Here is an 18,867-nt window from a genome sequence, read left to right on the forward strand (position 1 = left end):
ATGAAAATAGGGAGATTGAAAACATGTCATGAATAGACATTAACCAAGTATATGTAACTTTTGACTCTGTGGACTTGCTGATATTTGAGTGTTTAGAGCTGAAATCATTTGAATTCTTTTGTGTTTTAAATGTTATATGTTAGTTGGTATCCTGATATGAAAACACTGGAAATGAGCAGTGTCACTAACTGAATCCTGACTGATAAACTCTAGCTTTGAGTCCAGCTTTAGCCTAGTAAACGCCACCATTGTTTATTTCTAAAGCCCCAGCTAACCCATTTTAGACCAAGGTATTCCATGGGCAAACAATCTTGACCAGTGGCTTAGAGGAAGCCCTGAGGAACCCCGATCAAGCCCTGGAAATGACAATGTAGCTAGCTTTAGCATACATCAGCATGCTAGCATTGGCGTGATATTGAAAACATGGCTACTGATGAAAATATTACTCACATTTACACGGTGGCTCAGTGCGTAGCAATGTCACCTTACAGCAAGAAGGTTCCTTGTTCGAGCCCGACTGGGTCAGTTAGCTTTTCTGTGTGGAGTTTGCATGTTCTCCCCGTGTTGGCGTGGGTTTCCTCCGGGTGCTTTGGTTTCTCCCACAGTCCAAAGACATGCGCTATACTGTAGGTGAATTGAAAAAAAAAAACTAAACTGGCCATAGTGTATGAGTGTATATGAGCGTGTATGGGTGTGAATGAGTGTGTTCTGGGTTGCGGCTTGAAGGGCGTCCGCTGCGTAAAACATGTGCTAGATAAGTTGGCGGTTCATTCCGCTGTTGCGACCGCTGATTAATAAAGGGACTAAGCCAAAAAAAAAAGAATGAATTAATGAATATTGTTTGTTATTTTGAGCAAAAGTTAATTCTTGTATTTTCTACAGTAAACTACTGATGACATTTCTTCCCAATTAATTTTAATTTTTTTCAAATTTTTCACTTCATAAATTTAGTCGAGTGTCTGAAATAAATCTTTCTGTGGGATGATGAGGATTTATAATGCGACAGGGTGGAACTGTAGCGCAAGCCTCACTAGTGCAAACAGAGGTGATATCGAATAAACCAGGCATGTGGTCAGAAAACACTACGTCACAAATCTCGATGCTTAGAGGGGATTGTGCTTTCGCTGTAGTAGGTCCTAGACTTTGGAATGATTTGCTGTTGCCCATTAGAAAGACCTCTTTCTTGTTCTCATTTAAATCAGAACAAAATTTAAAACTTTATTTTTCGTTGGCATTTGACACAAGATTTTAATTGCTTGCTATTGTAATTTATGTGACTTATTAGGTAGTTTAGCTTTATTTTATCTTGTATTTTATATACTATTATGCTTATTTCGTTGTAGATTATCTGTACAGCACTTTGGCTCACTTCTGTGTTTGTAAAGTGTATGGAACAAAATCAATACCAAAAGTATTGAAATAAAAAGCTTGTCGAATAGCATTACCTAAAAAAATTATACACTTAATTAACAGCTGCTTACATTTTAGTGTCTTGAATTGCCAGGGTTTGTAATTTTATGTTGCTGAAATTTAACACAGCTGTTTATTTAAGATAAGAATATTTCAATTCAAAATACGATTTCAATACTTCATATTCAACTTCCAGATCTTACCTCCAAAATATTCAGTTCTGTTTAAAAAACACAAAGTATAATATTCAAAAGGCAATTTTCAGTTCATTTTATTTCAGTTCAAAAACTGCACGCTGGATCTGGATGCTGCTGGATAGAATAGCTGTAACGGAGTTTAGAGCACAACCAACTGCTTATTACTTATGGACATTTTTAACAAATCCGATATAGTTTTTTGGACTAATATTGGACCTACTTCCGATATCAATATCGGATCGGGACATCCCTAGTCTTGGACAATATAAGTAGGCTAATAAAAGGATTAGGAGTAGGCCCATGTGTAAACAATGTTTTGGACATTCATATTTGTCCCAATGTAATAAGAGCCAGCTGGTGATCGTGTAAACCTCAGATCTCAGGAGGTGATCCAGTGATCTTTCGCCTCCTCGTAGAGCGTCTCCCATTCAGGTATCGCATGTTCGTCCCTGCTCGGACCGGTGGGGTTATAAGAGTCCAAGACTGATATTATTATTAAATGCTACTTTTGTGCCGTTATTAGCTTTTTTCCTCAACTATTTACTGGTTTAAAAATCTTAAATTGTTCCATCTCCACCTGCTGGTGAAAAGCAATCTGCAATATATCTAATTTGTTATCTGCAATCTATTGCTTTTCCTGCAGCTTCCGGATGTAATGTCGAATTTTAACCACTGAAGCAAATTTTTTAACTGAAATAAAATGAACTGAAAATTGCCTTTTGAATATTATACTTTGTGTTTTTTAAACAGAACTGAATATTTTGGAAGTGAAATCTGGAAGTTGAATATGAAGTATTGAATTTAAGTATAAAATTGTGTTTTGAATTGAAACATTCACAGCTTAAATAAACAGCTTAGTTAAATATCAGGACCTTAAATTACAAACCCTGGCAATTCAAGTAACTAAAATGCAAGCAGTTAAATATTCTGTTTATTCATCAATCGCTATAGGAAAAGGTTTCTTCTTCATTGGTGTTTGGATTATCCATGCAAGCGTGCCCTCTGGCCTTCAGATTAGATTTACTACTGATCGCACAACTGTGCTTCCCTGACAAGAAGCACATGACAATTGCAGCTTTTGATTAATCACAATTGCGATTTCATTACGATTCATCATGCAGCCCATGTCTGGATAATCAAAAACTTACTAAAAACAACAGGAGATTTTCCTAGTTTGACACAGCTTCCAATTATTGATGAATCTTTGTCAATACAGTTTTCGTTCTGTCACTAAAAGGAGAGCTGGAGCTGCCAGTAGGAAGCATGACTCTCTGTCAAACAACTCGAGATCACTGGAGATTTTCAGCGCCTCTTCACTTTCACTGCAGATGGCTTGCAGGAAACAACTATTGATTCAGGAACTACAGTGAGACTTATGCAAACATCAGACCCACACATTAATGAGCAAGTTGGAGGAAACACAGACTGAGAGTTGCCATGTTAAAATACTCGATCCGTGAGACAGAAAGATAGAGACGGAGAGAGGGACAGAGATATGGATTCTGTTCACAGAGGGATCCAATCTGGAGAAACAGTCCCCATAAGCCCCTGGCTATTTTCATCACAACTTGGCTCGTGTGGTTATCTTCCTATTTTTTCTTTTCTTTTTGGATAGCCAAACCCCTTGGAAGAGAAAGCCGTCTGGGAGAACGATGGGGACAGAGGGATGTCGTGGCTTTAAACACACACATGGACACAGCCCTATCTGTTTGGCACATAATCCTCTCTGTTGACAGACCAAACAAAGCAAAGAGACTCTCGCTGTCTTCATGGGGGCCTGATTGAAAGCTTCATACATTTTAAAACTAGATGGAGGAGAACAAAGGCACCGCAAAACACTTTCATTTGCGCACTGTTACCATGCAGTTTTACAGCTCCTCTACAGCTTTCTTCTAAGAATCTGTTAAGAGCATTGAGCTAGTGCAAGAGCACCATAAATGAAACGGTTGTACACAGGATGTTAAGGTTGAATTTTGTTGTCTCAGAGCCACTAGTGGTGCCAAATGGTACTGTAAATATAATAATTACATGCTCTGGAAAAAGGGCAAAGCAAGGACGCATGGGCTGCCAAAAGGGTCAGTAAAACATGAGCTGATGGTTGGGGGAAAAACAAACAAACAAAAAACAGGTAAAATCATCTCAAACTCACAGAATTTGTTAAACTAGAGTGAAGAAGGTTGTGGTGCTGGTGAAGCAGATTTTAACAACAGTCAATGTTAATATGAATACCAATCTGCAAAGAATAAAACAGACTAGGGAGTCACGTGTCTAAAATCAAAATTGTATAAGTCATATTACAGTCATGTCATATGTAGTCTGCAGTTTATTCCTTCCTTTGACTCAGTTATACACAATATTTCCATTCTTATGTATAAAATGAAGAATTTATTACAATTTTACATTTAAATGACATCTTGTTTATAACTATAAAGAGTGCTTCCCACAGGTTTGAAACATACTTGCGGTGGTAGCCGAATTAAAACACACCATTTCACCATTTCACATAAATAGTTAACTATTTATGACAAACAAAACATAATTTAATTTTTAACAATAATTTTATTCATTATGACACTGTTTTACACTGTTTTATTTCTATGGGTTAAAGTAAAAAAAAAAAAAGACTGTTGAAATAAAAGAAATCCACTATTTCTCTTACTTTTATGCTTTTCAGGAGCCATGTGCACCCACTGACAGGTAAAATCTGCTTCTCTCTCTCCCAAAGCATTTTAGATATGTATATAAAATAGCCTATGTAATATAGTAACATCAAAATAAATAAATAAAACATCTGTAAATGAAAAATAAATGACAGAAAAAGGAATAAAAACTGACAATATTTCTAAAAAATATCTTAATTACAAGATTAAAACTATTTATTTAAATAAAGCAAATGCTTTGATTAATCATTACTAATGGTGTACATATATTTTGCAGCCAGTTTAGACCGGTTATTTAATTCTATCGGAGTATATAGTAAAGGTTTTCTGAATCATTTAGATTAAAGAATCTATTATTTACTTTTTCTCTCGGTCTGTGCGGCTGTGTTCGGTCTTGCGCAAAAGCCAAAGTTGAATCCCGGAAATTTTAGGAGATTTAGAATCCCTGGCTGGACTAATTTTTTAATTCTCTGTGGGTCTGCAACGCACGTGAGACTGGGAGTGCTGACAGGTCTCACCCACACAGAATGAAATGGGTAAACGATAAGATTTTCCACTACTTCATTTATCGAGGATGATTGGTTTTATTGGGCAAATAAAAAAAGTATAAAAGGATGTTAATAAATGTAAGAAAAAAAAATGTCACTAAATACAGCGCATCCAGAAAGTATTCATAGCGCTTCACTTTTTACACATGTTTTTTTTTGTTACAGCCATTTTTTGTTATTCCAAAATGGATTAAATACATTTATTTGCTCAAAATTCTACACACAATACCCCATAATGACAATGTGAAAAAAAAAGTTTTTGTATAATTTTGAGGAAATAAATGAATTGAATACATTTTAGAATAAGGCTGTAAAATAAAAAAATGAAGAAACAGTGAAGCGATATGAATACTTTCCTGATGCACTGTATACTTGGGCAGCCGTTAATATACCTGGGCGGCCTAAAGTCTATGTGTGGGAAGCACTGGTATATAATGGGACAAGCTGTAAACAACTTAACTAACAAGTGACAAAACTTTAAAAATGAAACTTCCCTGACTTACTAGACTCTCTATAATTATTTCCCAACCACTTACTGTACTTTTATGTGCATTTTAGGACACTACATCGGAAACTCGAGATGTGCATAGACTACAATGAAGATACATATACCAAATTAATTGATATATTTACAGATAATGTAATTGCTTACCTCTACTAACCAGTGTACTGATTTCACTGCACAACATGTCAAATGTTCCTTGAATAATTCTTGAAAACACTTGATGGAAAGTCCATATTCAATATATTATGTAATGTATATTTTGCTCACAGTTGTTTTGCGAAACATCAATGTTCAAAGTTTTGGTGCATCACTACATCAAAAAAGTCACAAGATGTTCCCTGATCACTTTGGTATATACTGTAAAAGAAGCATCTCTAAGACTTTTTTGTTGTCGTTGTTATTGTACATGCAACCATTTTGCAACAAGCCCTGATCCAGAGGTATACTGTAAAGATAAAATATCTGAGATTTTAGTGTAAGACCCTCTGAAGCCAAAATATCTGAACAAAAGTTTACATCACAAATGTTTTCTTTGCTGCCCTCTTTTTAAATAGTCCAAACCCCCAATAATACAGCATCCAGCTGCTGTGCTCATATGATGAGCAGCATTCGCTCATGTGGCGCTGTTAGTAAATAGGCTGAGTGTGGCTCTGTGGAGAGGGGCATATGCCCATGTGGAGATGCTATCATGCACACTGATACGATAGTAGGAAACAAACTTGTCTCTTCTATGACTGAATTACAGCAAAAGAGGCTTGTATCAGCACTGTACTGCTGAGTTGACATACCCACTGCTGGGAAGCTGAAAACCGGCCCACTTGCACGGCTGTCCTAGAGGTCACACAAATCCCTACTATGCAAAATTGCCCCTCACCCTCCTCAGAAACACGCATTTGTCATTCCCCGCTTAATTTACCAACCGACTGTGTAAAATAACACTGCAGAACTGAGAGGATGGAGGGAAGGAAGCAGGCGGCTGAAGGCAGAAAGATCATTGGAAGCGAATAATCTGTCCTCTACTCATCCTCCCATAGCAGCGATGGCTCCCCAGCGAGGAATAAAAGCCATCATGTGCAACACACTGCAAACAGAGCTGCAGACAGGCACGGAGGAGAGCTGGAGATGCTGAGGATGTGAGACGCTGGTAGTCTGACTTCTGCACAAGCTGAGCTGCCGCTGCTCTGCAGTGATTTACGCCACGCTCAAAATGGCGAGTGACGGACCGGGCGATTAATCTGTTTAACTGAAACCGATTGTTCATACACGCAGTAATAGGACAGGAAATTATCAGGCTGGCTCAAATCACCACAACGACCGCATGCGCATTCAGTCTGTTGAGAAGGTTAATCGGGCTATATACATTTCAGGCAAATTTGTTATTACTGACCGTCTCTATCTTCAGGACAGGTCTCAGAGAACACAGCAATTTGAGAGAAGTGCAAGAATGCGTGTGGTGCTGATGGGGAGAATGGCATGCCTGACAATGCACATGTAGGAAAACAAATGCTGCATGCAATTACTTAAAAGGATAGGTTACCCAAAAGTGAAAATTGCCCTCATTGTTTACTCACACTCAAGCGGTTCTAAACTTCTATGAATTTCTTTCTGCTGTTGAACATTAAACAATATATTCTAAAGAATGCTGGGGAAAAAAACTATTAGCATCCATTAGGCAAAGAATAATAACCGTTTTCAAGGTATACAGCGGTTTGGAAAATTCAAGGTTTTAAAACCACCCAAATTTTCTGTTATACCATTCCTAATGGATATGTAGGGTATTTATGTAAGTTTATTTTAGTTTAACAGTATCTCCAGCTAAAAAAGGTATCCAAAAATGCTGTTTTAAATTGTAACAAAATCAGTGTTTTGGAACCTAATGAAGACGAAGATCTTGTTGATTCATTTGAATGATTTAACCTGACAGTTCCAAAATATTATAAATATTTCCTAAAATAAAATATGTTGTGTTCAAAGAGGACATTTTTTTTTACCCAGATATTTAAAAAGAACTTATTTTAGAACCGTAATCACAATACCATGGAACCATGATATTTTTATCCAAGGTTATCAAGCTGTCAGAATTGTATATCAGCCCATGCCTAGCATCCATAATATGAACAAAACATAATATGGAAGTCAAGGGCTGCTTCAAAATATTTTCTTATGTGTTCAACAGTGGAGGGTGAGTGAATAATGATAAAATTTTCATTTTATGTTGAACTATCATTTTGATGGGTGAATATTGGTGTGACTGTACATTCTGGAGATCTGTTTTGGTGGTTTAGTAGCTATTTCATACTGTATAAATGTATACATTTGTACAATTTTTTATGACCTGTGATTTTCCTGGTGGTTGGCATTTTAAGGGCAAACTAGTTTAGTCAATTAGACACTAATTTAACAAAATGTAAATAATTTTCCATCGGCCAATAAAACTAAATAAAAAATAGAGATGCATGATATATTGGTGGTCATACTGGTATCACCAAACGAATGCTTATTTTTTTTATGGGGCGTCACGGTGGTGCAGTGGGTAACACGATCGCCTCACAGCAAGAAGGTTGCTGCTTCAAGCCCCGGCTGGGTCGGTTGACATTCTGTGTGGAGTTTCCATGTTCTACCCGTGTTTAAGTGGGTTTCCTGCGGGTGCTCCGGTTTCCCCCACAAGTTCATAGACATTCGGTACAGGTGAACCGAATAAGCTAAATTGGCTGTAGTTTAAGTGTGTGAATGCAAGAGTCTAAGAGTCATAGGCTGGAAGGGCATCCACTGCAAAACATATGCTGGAAAAATTGGTGGTTCATTCCACTGTGGTGACCCCAGATTAATAAAGGAAAGAAAATGAATGAATAATGGATTATTTCCTTTGGCTGGCCCATATTACATGTGTGCAGGCCATAAAGGTTTTGATTGGCTTAGATGATGCAGCATTTTGAGTACAGCAGATGCATGATTTAGAAGAGGTAATAAAATATTATTTGTATGCAATTTGTAAATGATTCCAGGAAAATAAATTAAATTTTCCATCGTTTCTGCATTTAGGATTTAAAAATAAAAATTATTACAATAAAACTGTTGTTATCAGTGCCAAAATTGTCCATGTTTGTTCTTATTAAATTTGTTTATGCTATTTGAGGTTCAAAAATAAAAGTTGAAAATGTATAAAAGGGTTTTTTTATTTAAAAAAAGTAAATTCATTTATTTTCCTTTGGCTTAGTCCCTTATTTGTAACGAACGAACCGCCAACTATTCCAGCCTATGTTTTATGCAGTGGATGCCCTTCCAGCCGCAACTCAGTACTGGAAAACACCCATACACTCTCACATGCACACACACACACACACTTATACATTATGGCTAGTTTAAATAATATCTTTGAACTGTGGGAGAAACTGAAGCGCCAGGAGGAAACCCACACAAACATACGGAGAACATGAAAACTCCACACAGATTTGCCAACTGAACTAGCCGCGACTCGAACCAGCGACCTTCTAGCTGTGAGGTGACAGTGCTAACAATTGAGCCACCATGCTGCCCCAAAAAAAGTCAATTGTACTTCATAAATCCATTCTGCTAGAATGTCATATTGCAAAACATTTTCTTCCATTGGTATTGTTGTTCTCTGCAGGGAATATTATGAGAAGGCTCATTCTATCTAGAGACCATTTAAAGCTAGACAATTTCAGAAATGCTAGCAATAGCACTAGCTTTAAGAGTATAATATCCCACCTTTGGTCCAAATGCAATGATTGGACAAACGTTTTATAGTCCTGAGCCCGCCACATAAGATTGAAAGCAATTTTAGTGTGTGTACCTGCTTCAATCAGTTGTACTGTACAATACAGAGCATTAAACCTAACGGGAAATTCAAAATCCTCCCAGTTTGATTGGATTGGGTTTATGGTGCTGTCTCTGCAGAAAGTTAAAAAAAAATACATTTCTTGTGCTGCATTTTTCTAACTTGCTTTCCACAAAGCACAGCTGCCTGGGAAGCACAGCTCCTCCTATCACTTCATATCACAGCACAGCAGATAACAAGAAAATAAGGAACACTGTATTCAGTGGTTAGAACTCAGTATTGAACATTACGTGACAGAAATAGCAAGTGAATTGAGCACAAGCAGGAAGAACCAGTCCAGGCACAACCACGGCTGATCTGCACTATTACCCTCTGAACTTATGTCAAAATCCACTGAGCATGACGGGAAATGGCAAAAAAAAAATGTTAGCAAAGTATGGCGCACTCTCAGAGTGACATCAACATATGAACCCGACTTCATTCTGGCCCACAATCCCTCAACATGAGACTACACAGAAGGGGTTCATAAACAAACCATGGCAGACATAGACTGTATTACCACAAAATTCAAATACAAACACAGACACAAATTTCTGCAATGCCAGCACATATGTCAACAGATTGCACACAAATACATTCAAACATTCACACACATGAAGACACAGTGAGAAACCCCAGCTTAGGGCATTGGGGGAAGGGCGCTCACTCGAATATATCGTACACTTGGTGCACTACATGCACTTAGCCTGTATTTGTGCCAGTTGAGAGCCGGAGGACAGATTTCACAAAGAGACACCAGTGCTGATTGGACAGGGGCCAGGCATTCTCCTAACTACGGCTACAGTTCAGTTCACAAAGCAGGTATAATATATATTTTCTGTTAGCTTCACGTCACTGTGAAGTCAAAAAGAATAGTGATTTAACCACGTATGACACAATATTTGTCACAACAGCAATTAAAACAAGATCAGAACTTCTGTTTTATGCTTCAGATTGTTTACTCTTCTTAATGTAATGTGAATATGTTCATAATAAGAGATCCAATAATGATTCTGATCAACTCTAAATCCATAAACAAAAAGCAATACTATCTGCTATCCTCTCATTCTTCATTGCCGTGGCATTAAACAGCATTAATGTAAACAGCTTCAAATTGAACTCACATGCATTGGTCACGGCAAAGCTATTGGCAGTCTCAATGTTGTCCACATGGGGTACCAAGTTAAAAGGAGCTTCGGATGCATTAGGGCTTGTGTTGTGAAGAAAAATGGCCAACCGAAAGGCCGTGTACTCCTGATCTGTGTTCCTGATGAACAGGCCGCCTGCAGGAAAGATGTAGAGTCGTAGCAAGAAAGAAAGAGAAACAAGAGAGGGGGAGATGTGAATGAAAGACAGAAAAATAACACATTGCACCAAATATGTCAAATGGGAAACTGGCTATCTGAATAAGGAGATGTACGGGTACAAAAGTACACATGGTTCAAGGATATTGAAATTCAAATAACAGGCCAGATGATGAGATGAGTCAAGTGCATACTCTGAGCGTTCACAGGCGAATAACCCCATTATGCGCATATGTGACATCTCTCTGGAATATTACAACATATTATGCACTACACAAATGTGTGATATTTTAAATGAAACGTAAAAAAAAAAATAGTCAAGCAACCTTTACAGTAGGTCAACCTTACCATATACAGTGAAAATGCATATTTAACAGTCCATGAATATGCTTTCTAGAGTTAAACACTGTAAAGATATTCTGCTACTGTGTAGGTAAATGTTTTGGGTCGACAAAAAGTTTGAATTCTCTGTGAAAATCCATATTTTACTCACCAATAAAATGCATGTCGATCTACTTAAAAGTATTCTAAATATAGCCCTTCAAATGCTAATCGATAATGTAAATATCTGACGTTTCATTATTGATTGGCGTCTGTGCGTCGCGCATGGAGAGACTCTGTTAAGTGACGTCACTTTAAACCAACAAACGCATTTTATAGCCAAAAAAACATTTTAATATAATCTGTGGCAAGAAACCACGAGGATCAAGCTGTTGACGGCCAATCACACGACCTGAGTTATCCAAAGCAAGAGAGTACTTTACATTAAATGATTCCAGAGGCTCATAAACGCAGGTTGATGTGGCAGGTGCTTTGGCAGATGTAAGTGTTGTAAATTGAGAGGTGTTTCCCAGGCCGTAACTTGCCTTTAACGGTTATGCTTTATGTTGAGAGATGTTAGGAAATCTTAGATGTTAGGAACGCGTATTTCCGTGTTGTTTGCTTGTGTTGAGCGCAAGCCACACGCAAGACTACATATACGCTCAGTCGTGCGCATGCGTAATACCCACATGGGGTGTTAATGGACTTTTAAGTGCAATATTAGGTTTAACCCAAGCAATAATCTTTTCATGAGAACAGTAATGGATTGAAGCATATTAAATGGGATGTAATTTGTATCACATTTACATGAAACGTTTCAGATTGGTAGAATAGTTGGTAATAGGTAGAGGAAGGATTTCTTTATATCTGCAAATAGGCTATACGTTTCTGAATCCATAAAAAGAGAGGACAGTATTCTGTATATAAATGAATTTTCCATATAATCATTTAACTGGTAATTTTGCACTTCACTGAGCTGTGTTTTAGAGTTAATGGGAATGTCTGTAAAATTAATGGGATAATGCCCCTGTTAGAAAATGAAGAGATATTTTATTTATTTATTGTTATTTAATTATTTATTTATTTTTGTTTTTACTTCTTTCAGCATAATGGGCGTGAACCGTGACATGGAAAGCCCGGAGTGCATCTGGATTGGAGTGATTACAGAACGCTTCGAGCACGGAAATCTGCCCCACTAATAGGCAATTGCACTCCAGTCTGCGTGTTGCTTGGTGACACGCAAAGCTCCACACTTTGGCTACTTTTGGAACTAAATATTTTCTATCCAGTTTGCCCAATATTAACCTAATTGCCTTAGTTTGATAAGTGATAAAGCCTAAAAAAGTAAAAGATAAAAGAAAAACATCTCTCTTGCCTGAAAAAAACAATATTAAATTTCACACCACCTTATAGCCTATCTCCCAGTTTTGTTTTATTTTCACTATAAACATAATTTGCTTGTTGTAAAAATATATATTTTTGTTTTATAGTGATATTAAAATATTACATTCCTTTGACAACATTACATTCTCCCTGAAATATTAGCCTAAATATCAGGAATCTCACAGGCACCAGGAGTCTGAGAGCGTATGACACAGGGCTTGATGCAGTATTGGAATAAATTAAGCCACTTTCCATTGACGAGGTGCTGAACTGACACTGAAGTCGCTGTGTGATTATTAATCCGCATTGTTCGGATTTTACTAAACATTCGTTCAAATTTAAATAAACTTTCATTGCGTTTGTGCCGAATGATCCATCTTCAGTACAACAACGTCCCGTTAGAGCCACGGAGAGCACACTGCAGTGCTGTGGTGCCATAACCAAAACGTGGCACACTGATATGGATGACAGCTAAAAACAAACAAACGAAAAGTACCCGACAAACTATTTCTCAGTAAAATTACCCCATGCTGCCATACAACAAAACCTACTTCCAGCCGCATTATTTGCGCACTGACATTCGCAGTTGACCCCCAATGCAGACGGTCTAATTTTTGTCATTCATTTGACACTGTTAAAGGCACTTGACATCTTTGAGGAGCATCGCCGTACTTACCGATTTGAACGCTGCTCGGAAAAGCACCCATAGTGAGTCCCCAAACGCAAGAGAATAGCAATAAAAGCTGATTACAAGAAATCCTCATTTTGTTAGTTCAAATTTGTGAGAGACATTGAGGATGACGTCGGTTGGGTAAAGGACATAAAAGAGAAACGTTGTTAGAAATCCATTTTTGCCAGTTTTGTTCCCCCTGCAGTGGCACGAACCCTGGTGCGACTCCGTCCGGCGGTATTAGACGGTCCACATGCAAGATGGGGGGAGCGACAGCGGTGGGCAGTGTCTACATTCACATACACACACTCATCACACATGCGCCTTCTCACCAGCATCACATACACACACACACACACACACACTCGTTCTCTTCGGGATTTGTGTCTTCGGTATGATTCAGTGCCGTATTCCAAGACGGCACGCTTCTTCTACAGCCGACAGAAAGCTGAATTACAGCGCGATCACCCTTTATTGGTCTGACCCAGTGAAACAAGGCGAAGTTGGACTAGTTGGAATAGCAATTTAGTGCTCCAGGCACTAGTAGCTTACAGAGAAATGATGTGTCTGCGGTGTAATGAGCAGTTTATTATGTGGTTTTATCTCCACTGAAATTCACAAACCAACAAACTAATAAAATTAGCATGGAGAATTGCCATCAGTTAAGGCAATTAACACTGGGTGTATAGGCTAGTTCTGATATTTGGTGTAAAAACTGCAATACTCCAAAGGTAAGCAAAAATAGCTTTGTGAAATATGATTTAACAAAAGACAGTTTGAGAATAAGTTACTTTAGCTCTTTATTTATTTATTTTTTATTCTTATGATTGTTAAAGAGATAGTTTACCCCCCCCCCCCCCCCCCCAAAAAAAAAAAACATTTAGTCAAAAAAAAAAAAAACCTGGAAGTCAATAGTTAAAGGTTTCCAACATTTTTCAAAATAACTTGTGTTCAACAACAACAACAACAACAACAACGACGACGAAACTGAAACATGTTTTTCACAATTGAATAATGAGTAAATGACAGGATTTTCTGTTTTGGACGAACTATACCTTTAAATGTAAGTACATTTACACAACTATGTTTTGGGGGCCTGAAAATACTTACCTTTAAGACACTGAAACAAAATGTCACAGGGCAGAAAGCCCAAATGGCAGATTTTGGTCCTTGAAAGAGACTAACGTCATTTAGCACATTTTGTTGACATTTAATGAATGACCGCTGAGTTTCAATTTTCTGGTCTTTAACTCCCTATTCTATTCAGCCCCATAAATCATGCTGTTCATCGCAATCTCAATTTCCTCCTTTTCCACATCGCCCTTACTGCTTCGGTAAAACTTCTAGTTTTAAATTTCAAGGAACGCTGTGAGAAATGAGCAGTGGGTTAGTGATATTTGACTTAGTACAAATGTATTGATTGAGCTGTTGCAAAAAAAAGTGACTTTTCTTTAAAATAATCTTCCAATTAATCCAAAAGGTGAACTAAAAAACTACTTAAATTCCAAGCCCCAAGCTGGTGCTTTAGAGTGGTTTTCAAACTGCAGAGATTGATCATTTGGAAATCTGTGCCATCTAAAAGATTGAAACCCCTTGCTTTACAAACCCAGCCAGGACATTCATCTGAAGAACTATTACAAAACAATAAAAGCAAATATGAAGCTTTATTTTTTTTAAACTGGTGAATTTAGTTAACTACTGAACAATTTGTAAAAGAGGTACATTAGAAGTTTCTTTAGTTGAGAGACTCTCTTCAGTACCCTCTATGGTTGTTTCAAATGAGTAAATACTTGCAAAAGTGACTTTTAAATGTCACTTGCAGCTGTTTGTCCTCCCTCAGATATTTGAATGGCCAAATCAATTAGGCAGCTTTAACCAACCATGGCATTCACTGTGCGTGAACAGACGTTCTGTAGAGTCTGTCGACAGTGTCTCTGTCCAAGGTCCTAAATCTGCTCAGCTCCATTCAAATTCAAAACAGAGCCTGTGCAAGAGCTTGCTCAATCTCTGTTTTCACCACAAGAAGGGTCCTTATTTACAGTTTTGAAAAGATGTAATGCTTTAAAACAGATGCTGTGTTCTAATATTGACTGCACATATACTTTAACATTGCACAACAATTAATGAGCAATTATAGAGAAAAATCTGACTTCACTAGTTGGAGAACAGAAAAAGGCATGTTTTTAACAGACAAGTGCATTCCTTTAAACTTTAAAAATGATACATAAACTGTTTTTTAGTTGTCATGAAACCTAAAACGTGATAGTTGTTTCCTATCTGGTGTAATATATCCATCAGTTCTGTGTGATGACACATACCTGTAGTAGTGCGGCCACCATTTTTGTGACCAAACTGTACTGTTTTGTGTCAATCTGCTGTGGTGCTGAAAGAGCTGAATTACAGTCGGGGAAATAAGTATTAAACACTTCATGTTTTTTCCTGGGAATAATATTTTCAAAGGAGCTGTTGACATGGCATTTAACCAGATTTTGGTAAAAAAAAAAAAAAAAAAAAAGAGTCAAACAATTTAAACAGAAAAATAAAATACATAAATAAATAAACAATTTTTTTGATGGTTCTGTTGGTGTCATCTATCAAATCTGATCCTTATTTCGTATTTTCTATTGGATTCAAGTCAGGGGATAGCTGTGATTTTCTTTATTTGAGACCATTTGAGAGTTTCCTTGGCTGTATTTTAGATCATTGTCTTGCTGAAATGTCCACCCTGGTTTTATCTTCATCATCCTGCTAATGAAGATGTTGGACTGAAGAAGCTAATATAAACTTATAATGACAAAGGGCAGAGGATTTCTGAATAATTAATGAGAGATTTCAACTGCTGTCTGGGCTTTCGCTGCCTTTCTACACTTCCCTTTCTTCATGTGTTCAATACTTTTTCCCTGTGTCATTTCATTTTATTACACATAACCTAATTTGTAAATTAATTAGAATTGTTTTTTTGTTTTTTTTTTGCATATATGAATTTCTTTGGTTGTAACCAACAACCAGTGAAATGTCAAGTCAACAGCACCTTTAGAAATATATTTTTTTGTGCCATAAGACTTCCCTTTGCTGCCAGAGCTGTGCGACTTCCCATTACTGCCAAAGCCGTGCGACTTCCCAGTGCCGCCAGAGCCATGTGACCTCACAATGTCTTCTAACCCTAGGCTTCAATACCCACCAGGGTTGTCTGAACCACCTCCTGAACCAAAACCTTTTGACCCACTGGGGTCACCCACACTGCCAGTGTCTCCTGACCCTAAGCTTCCTGACCTACTGGAGTTGTTTGAACCACCAGTGCCTCTTGAACCTGAGCCTCCTGATCCACTGGGGTTATCTGAACTGCCAGCGTCCCCTGAACCACAGCCTCTTGACCCACTGGGGTTGTCTAAACTGCCAGTGTCTCCTGACCCTAAGCCTCGATCCTGACCCACTGAGATTGTTTGAACTGCCAGTGCCTCCTGAACCTAAGCCACTGGGGTTGTCTGAAGTGCCAGTGTCTCCTGAGCCTAAGCCTCCTGACCCACTGGGGTTGTTTGGACCACCAGTACCTCCTGAACCTGAGCCTCCTGACCCACTGGGGTTTGATGAACTCCCAGTGTCTCCTGAACCTAAGCCTCCTGACCCACTGGGGTTGTTTGAACCACCAGTGGCTCCTGAACCTGAGCCTCCTGACCCACTGGGGTTTGATGAACTGCCAGTGTCTCCTGACCCTGAGCCTCCTGACCTACTGAGGTTGAAAAACCCGCCAGTGCCTGCTGAACCAAAGCCTCCTGACTCACTGAGGTTGACTACATTCCAGTGCCTTCTGAACCATACCCTCCTGACCCACTGGGGTTGTCTGACCCACCAGTGTCTGCTAAACCAGAGCCCCCAGACCTACTTCAGCTCCATGCTCCAGGCCCTCTGCAGCTCCATGCTTCAGGCCCTCTGCAGCTCCACGTTCCAGGCCCTCTGCAGCTCCACACTCCAGGTCCTCTGCAGCTTCATGCTCCAGGTCCTCTGCAGCTTCACGCTCCAGGTCCTCCGCAAGATCCCTTTGGATCTCCATTGCATAATTTCCTATCACAGACGTAACAGCACCAAAGAACACCTAATCAGAAGATGCTGTTGCAAGAGTAAAGGGAAAATATTTTGAGAAAAAATTATTAGATCACATGAATTAACAATAAATAAATAATAAATGTGCACTGATAAATCATTTCTAATAAATATTGCAATACTTCATTTGAAAAAGGAACTGATTTCATGGTGATTTTAAAAAATATGTCACAGCAAATTGGCATATTTTTATATCGTACAATTTTGCTTCATTTATTTGCAAATCCAAAGCAATGATATAAAATTTTTGTATCTCCGTTTTATGTTTGATGGTTTAAATTTAGCATAAAGCCTGCGATAATTGATGCATGTTCCCATCACAACATCCCTGCAGGTCATCCTAATATTTTTCCCATGATAGGTCTTATCATACTTGTTTGCAGTTAAAGATCGTGGACAACATTTCTTCTTTTTTATCAGACTGGTGGTAAATGAGGTGTCCAAAATCATTAGTCTCTCTGCCTTTTTCATATACCCAGATGCTGGTATCTCAGCAACTCTCAAGAAGTCAATTGCATCGCCTGTTTGGCTGAAGTACAAAATTAAATTGGCTCGACTGGGTCGTGAGATTGGGTCAATGCAACATCACAGAGACTGCTGAAGGTTCATATTAGACTCCTCAGTTTGTTGACTAACTGGCATCGCATTGGCTTTTTTGGACTGAGAGGTCTGGTTCATTTTAGAACCTTTCGCATTGAAACAGGGCACAATAATGGGAGACTGCAGTCCCATAAAAGTGTTGATAGGAGTGGAAATTTCTGTAGGTGATCTACAGACAATGTGCAAATTCTAGAATACAGATGCAGGAGCTCATTTCCATAATGACCAGTGCAATCTACCTAAAGCAGAGCACATTAAAAATAATGTGGCTTGGGAATCGATATGTTCAGTCTTGTTCTTGCATTGCAAATAAAGGAACATCAGAAGGGAAAATTCTCTTCCGTTTAATAAGCATACTCTTTTCTATAAGTTCCTCCTTCAACAGCAAGTATTGCAGCATGCTAAGCCAAAAAAAAGAAGAAGAGGAGATGACGAAATCTTACATTTTGGGGCATTAAGTAATGGTGCAAATACTGGTCATTTGATCCTCGAAAATCTATAGTCTCAGTCACATGAACATGATACACAAAATTGGAAACATCTGATTGGATCAATTCATCATAACTTCCGGGAGCTGTGTGTGTTGAATTCATTAATGTCTTTTATAAGGGCAAACTCCCTTAGTGGAGCAAGAAAGCCATCTTGTTTACAGCTTTGACAATCAGCTGAATGCTGCATTTTATAAATTATGTACTGTATGTATAATCATACTGTTGTGCAAAAACTCTTGTCAGATATTTCAAACAGGCATTTGTAATTTTCAATCTGTACTTTTCAGGCATTGTAATTTATTATTTTAATTTTTAATACTATCTTCCAAACCACTAGGTTTTTCTTATTTTCTCAAATGTTTTTGGAGGATCACTTACTAAAAAGCAATAAAAGAATGATCACTTTTTAAAAAGCGATGAGTTGTTTTGGTTAAAGTGACTAAAGCATTTATTTAAAACCAACAAGTTGACTTTAGTTAAAAAGTGAGCAAGCTTGTTGTAACTTCTAACTTTTTTGGCTTAATTTTTTAGAACACTGTTCATTTACTTACTAATTTAATAAGGTAATGGGTTAAACGGGCGGCACAGAGGCTCATTGGTAATATTTTTCCAACAACTGCCAATGAGAAATAGTTTTTGCCAATATATTCATTCATTCAATTTCACTCGGCTTAGTCCCTTTATTCATCGCCACAGCGGAATGAACCACCAACTTATCTAGCATATGTTTTACGCAGCGGATGCCCTTCCAGTTGCAACCCATTACTGGAAAACACCCATACACTCTCACATTTACACACATACACTACAACCAACTTATTCAATTCACCTATGTTGCA

The 18,867-nt window shown here is 38.0% G+C and overlaps 1 protein-coding gene across 4 annotated transcripts in view; it reads right to left on the reverse strand.

Moving 5' to 3' along the window:
- The window catches only part of gria4b (glutamate receptor, ionotropic, AMPA 4b), a 160,634-nt gene extending 147,520 nt beyond the window's left edge, over nt 1–13,114 (reverse strand). The window contains exons 1-2 of one of the 4 annotated variants that reach the window (XM_056445797.1): nt 12,843–13,110; nt 10,283–10,441 (exon numbers count right to left, since the gene is read on the reverse strand). In XM_056445797.1, coding sequence (XP_056301772.1) covers nt 10,283–10,441; nt 12,843–12,930 — 247 coding nt within the window. In that variant the 5' untranslated portion in view covers nt 12,931–13,110. Of the gene's footprint in view, nt 1–10,282; nt 10,442–12,842 lie in introns of all 4 variants that reach the window. The other 3 variants (XM_056445796.1, XM_056445798.1, XM_056445799.1) reach the window with 3 other exon arrangements.
- Between the last annotated feature and the right edge of the window lie 5,753 nt (nt 13,115–18,867).

This window comes from Danio aesculapii, chromosome 21, assembly GCF_903798145.1.
Source record: "Danio aesculapii chromosome 21, fDanAes4.1, whole genome shotgun sequence".
Taxonomy (NCBI): Eukaryota; Metazoa; Chordata; class Actinopteri; order Cypriniformes; family Danionidae; genus Danio; species Danio aesculapii.